General features: G+C 62.0%; 1 protein-coding gene across 1 annotated transcript in view; it reads left to right on the top strand.

Annotated features, from left to right (window-relative positions):
- Window positions 1-4,080, top strand: part of COL7A1 (collagen, type VII, alpha 1) — a gene marked incomplete at its 3' end in the record, with an annotated part of 14,352 nt that overhangs the window by 7,256 nt on the left and 3,016 nt on the right. The window contains exons 25-39 of the mRNA XM_009077992.1: window positions 68-211; window positions 283-440; window positions 546-596; window positions 755-781; window positions 1,142-1,234; window positions 1,851-1,904; window positions 2,123-2,191; window positions 2,275-2,388; window positions 2,706-2,732; window positions 2,877-2,930; window positions 3,018-3,080; window positions 3,419-3,454; window positions 3,586-3,630; window positions 3,774-3,809; window positions 3,911-3,955. Of these exons, the coding sequence (XP_009076240.1) occupies window positions 68-211; window positions 283-440; window positions 546-596; window positions 755-781; window positions 1,142-1,234; window positions 1,851-1,904; window positions 2,123-2,191; window positions 2,275-2,388; window positions 2,706-2,732; window positions 2,877-2,930; window positions 3,018-3,080; window positions 3,419-3,454; window positions 3,586-3,630; window positions 3,774-3,809; window positions 3,911-3,955 (1,016 nt within the window). The remainder of the gene's footprint in view (window positions 1-67; window positions 212-282; window positions 441-545; window positions 597-754; window positions 782-1,141; window positions 1,235-1,850; window positions 1,905-2,122; window positions 2,192-2,274; window positions 2,389-2,705; window positions 2,733-2,876; window positions 2,931-3,017; window positions 3,081-3,418; window positions 3,455-3,585; window positions 3,631-3,773; window positions 3,810-3,910; window positions 3,956-4,080) is intronic.

Raw genomic sequence — 4,080 nt, 5'->3', positions numbered from 1 at the left:
CACTACGGGATGGGACAGTGGCTGCCAGGATCCTGCTGACTGTCCCATCCTACTTCTCCTTCCCTAGGGGCAGCCATCACCTTTGCCAGGACCTACCTGCTGAGCCCCGGTGCAGGGCGCCGTCCCAGTGTGCCAGCAGTGCTGGTGGTCCTGGCTGACGGCCCCTCCGGGGATGATGCCATCGCTGCAGCCAGGGATGTCAAGGCTGGGGGTGAGGATAGATGGGGTCCCAGCAGGGTGTGCAGGGAAGTCTGTAGGGTACTGAGGGTGCTCTTGGCTCAGGGGTCCAGGTGCTGGCAGTGGGCTTGGAGGGGGCAGACCGGGAGCAGCTCCGTCGCATGGTCACCAGTGAGGACCCGCGGTACATGTACCACAGCAGTGGCCTGGCAGAGCTGGAGGGAGAGCTCACCGATGACCTCTGCACCATCATCTCTACCAGGGTAAGGAGACAGGGTGCTCCAAAGGGTGTGGAGGGGGACCAGTCCCATGTAAGCTGGGGAGTTCTCCTACCCTTGGTTACACATGGGCTTGTCTTGTCTTGGCAGCCAAAGCAGGAGGCACCAAAGCCGAAGCCCTGCACTGTGCAGTGCCCCAAGGTGAGCATCTCCATGCTGTGCTATACCATGCCATGCTGTGCTGTGCCACGGGGGCTTGGCATGGGTGAGGGACCCCCAGCGGCCGAGGACAGCAGCCCAGCAGGGAGTTGAGCACAGGCGTGCCAGCCCCTAACCCCTTCCCTCTGACCTTCTTGCAGGGCGAGAAGGGAGACCGCGGTGAGACAGTGAGTGCTTTAGTGTTGCCCAACCCAGCTGGGGGGTCTGCATCCCCCAAACCATGCTGATGCCAGTCCACAGGGGATTCTCACTGCTGGCTTTGTCTCTGCAGGGACTACAAGGGCGTGTGGGACCACCAGGCCCCCCTGGTCAGCCGGTAATATCCTGATGGAGGGGGGTAGACAGGGGGCAGCTCTTTGGTGGAGGCAGTGACATGGTCCCCATGTCCTTGTGTTCCCTTGTCCCTTTGTCCTGCTGGCAGGTGGCTGTGGGGCAAGGACCTGTCCAGGCCTTGCTGCAGGGACAGACAGAGAACACCTCTTCACCACCACCTGCCAACCAGCCTGTCCGCTCTGCTGTGCCTCCAGGGTCGCCATGGATTACCTGGCCCTTCAGGACCCCCAGGGCCACAGGGTCTGCCAGGAGAGAGTGTTGAGCGTCCCGGCAAGAAGGGGGACAGGGTGAGTTCCTCTGACCCCCTCACCCAAGCACCCCAGGGTCCCTGGGTACAGTGACCTGGCCCCACAAGGCCTCTCTCTGCCCCTCGTCCCTCTGTTCTCCTCCACACCCAGGCTGGAGGGGAGATCCCCTTGAAGAGCCCTAGTCCAGCCCCATGCTGCTCCCTCACACTCCTGCTCAGCACACAGGGGAAAGGCACCCCAGAACCCAGCTCTGCCATGGGGCTGCCCGGGGCTCCTAGTGCCAGGACCAGCACTGCACAGGGCACTGAGGGATTCTGGCAGTGCTGGGACACACAAGATGCTGGCATGCTGCTCCTCTGTCCTGCAGGGATTCCCTGGAGCCAATGGGACACCAGGAAGCCCTGGACGCCCTGGGAATCCTGGATCTCCTGGGCAGCCGGTGCGTGGGGATGTCCCTTGGGTTTGCTGCTGCATGGTGGGCTCTTCCCATCACCCTGCCCTTTGTTGGCATGGACATTCACTTCCTGAGCTATTGTTTTCCAGGGCATTCAGGGCATCCCTGGTCCCCGAGGAGATCCTGTGAGTATGGCCCCAGCCCTCCTCAACCCCACTCACACCCAACACCTCCTCTCACTCTCTCATCTTTCCTTCCCAGGGGACACGGGGGCCAATGGGACTTCCTGGCCCAAAGGGGGAGAAAGGTGAACCGGTAGGTGATGTGCAGGAGGCTGCCCCACAGGGGTCTCTGGGCAGCAGCTGGGATGCGTGAGGGCACATCTTGGCCCCTGGCATCTCCTGGTACTTGGTGTCTGAGTGACCCAAGGTCTTCCTGTCTCCCTGCCAGACTTCTGGCCTTGTGACACTGTGGCCCCTGTCCTGCACTGGGGACACAACAGGGCACATTTTTTCCTCCCCCTTCTCATTCAGGGAGAGCCCAGGGTGATCGTGGATGGAGAACTTGGGCTGCCAGGCCGGAAAGGGGAGCCAGGTGTGCCGGTAGGTATGGGGGTATGGATGTGAAGGAGTCTCTGCCAGCACCTCCAGCCCATGCCACAGCTAACAGACCATCTCTCCTCCAGGGCAGCCCTGGCACCCCTGGGAGCCCTGGCCCACGGGGACCCGTTGGTGATCCAGGTCCAGCTGGTCCACTTGGACCCATGGGGCCACCAGGACCTCCAGGAGAGTTTGTGAAGGTACATCCCCCTGGTGCTCCGTGGGGACAGCTGGGGGGATGCATGGGCAGATGGATGAAGAATCAGCAGCTTGGAGCTGATCCCCTTGGTACTCCTCCTGATCCTGCTCATGGATTGTGTTCCCCATCAGCTATACCTGCACACACATACACATGCCTGAGCTGTTGCTGGCACTGGGCAATGTGGGGAGAGGCACGTGGCATGCACATGCCCTGATACCACTGATGATGGGCTCTGTACAGCATGTTCCCCTTCTGTTCAAGGAGGGCCTGGGAAGAACCCAGACCTGCCCTTATTTGCTTTTCCTACTCTCACAGGGAGAGAAAGGTGACCGAGGGGAAAGGGTGAGTGACTCTGCATTTCCCTGACTCCTCTGCCTTCCTGAATGGAGGAGCCTTGGGTGTCCAAGGGCACTGCAGCCCCTCAGAGTGCTGGGAAGGATTGAGCCCCCGGGGTGACCACACAGGAGCTGACCCCTGTCTCTGCAGGGCCCCCCCGGACTCGTGGATGGGGCAGCACCTCGAGGGGAGCCTGGCCCACCGGTGAGTTTGGCCCCTAGGTCAGCAGGGATGTCAGAGCAGGACTGCAGCAGCCATGTGTCCCCAGGGCTGAGCTGTTCTCTCTTGCAGGGCCTGCCTGGGGACCCTGGGCCCCGAGGACCTGCCGGGCCCCCTGGCCTGAAGGGAGAGAAGGTAAGAGGGTGGTGGGGATGCTCCCTGCTGGGGCTGAACCCATCACCACTCTCCAGAGGGGGTTCCCATCCCTGTGTTGTGGACATCCCCATGTCATGGGCATGGCTGTCATCTTTCCTAATCCCCAGGGTGATGGCACAGAAGGTTTCCCAGGGCCACCCGGCCGCCCCGGGAACCCAGGAGACCGGGTGAGTTTTCTGAGAGAAGATAAGGTGGGCAGGAGCTGGCCAAGCCAGCAAGCTGAGCCCGGAGAGCACACTGGAGGGCTCCTGCTCTGGACAGCCTGGACATTTGGCCTGCCATGCCAAAGGTGACAATGTCTCCATCCTCCTTTGCAGGGCCCTCGGGGACCTCCGGGGGAGCAGGGCAGGAAGGTGAGTGGTGCAGAAAGGGATGCTCTTGCCTTGCTTTTAGCAGGGAGAAAAGGCTTCTGGGCTCTGTGCCAGGACCTATGTTGTCCCCCATGGGTCCTGCTGCCCCTGACCCTGTCTTTCTCCTGTGCCAGGGAGAACGTGGTGCACCAGGAGAGCTGGGAGAGATGGGTGAGAAGGTGAGATGGCACCAAAGGGGGGCTGTGCAGCAGCATTGACAGGTCCTGGTGTCCCTGCAGACCTGTGGTGGCTGTGCGTGGGGTGCGGGCAGTGTGGCATGGAGGGAGGAAGGCTCCCTGAAACCCTCTGCTTCACTCTGCAGGGAGACCGTGGTGTGCCGGGCCCTGAGGGTGAGAAGGTAGGTGGACTGGGGTGGCTGTGGCCATGCTGGAGTGATGCTTACCCTGACATGGGGTGGCAGGATGCCCCTGACACCTTCCTCTTCCTTCTCTCCTCCAGGGTGAGACAGGAGCCCCAGGGCGCCCAGGGCCATCGGGCAGAGAGGTGAGTCAGGGCAGTGGCCATGGTGCTGTGGAGCAGGGGGCTGCCAGGCCCTGAGTGCATGTCACTGGGCATCACCAGCTCCTTGAGATCTCTTCTCTTTCCACAGGGATTTCCAGGACCAGCCG

This window comes from Acanthisitta chloris, unplaced genomic scaffold (genome assembly GCF_000695815.1).
Source record: "Acanthisitta chloris isolate BGI_N310 unplaced genomic scaffold, ASM69581v1 scaffold17837, whole genome shotgun sequence".
Lineage (NCBI taxonomy): Eukaryota > Metazoa > Chordata > Aves > Passeriformes > Acanthisittidae > Acanthisitta > Acanthisitta chloris.
This window is presented reverse-complemented; position numbering and strand designations above follow the sequence as displayed.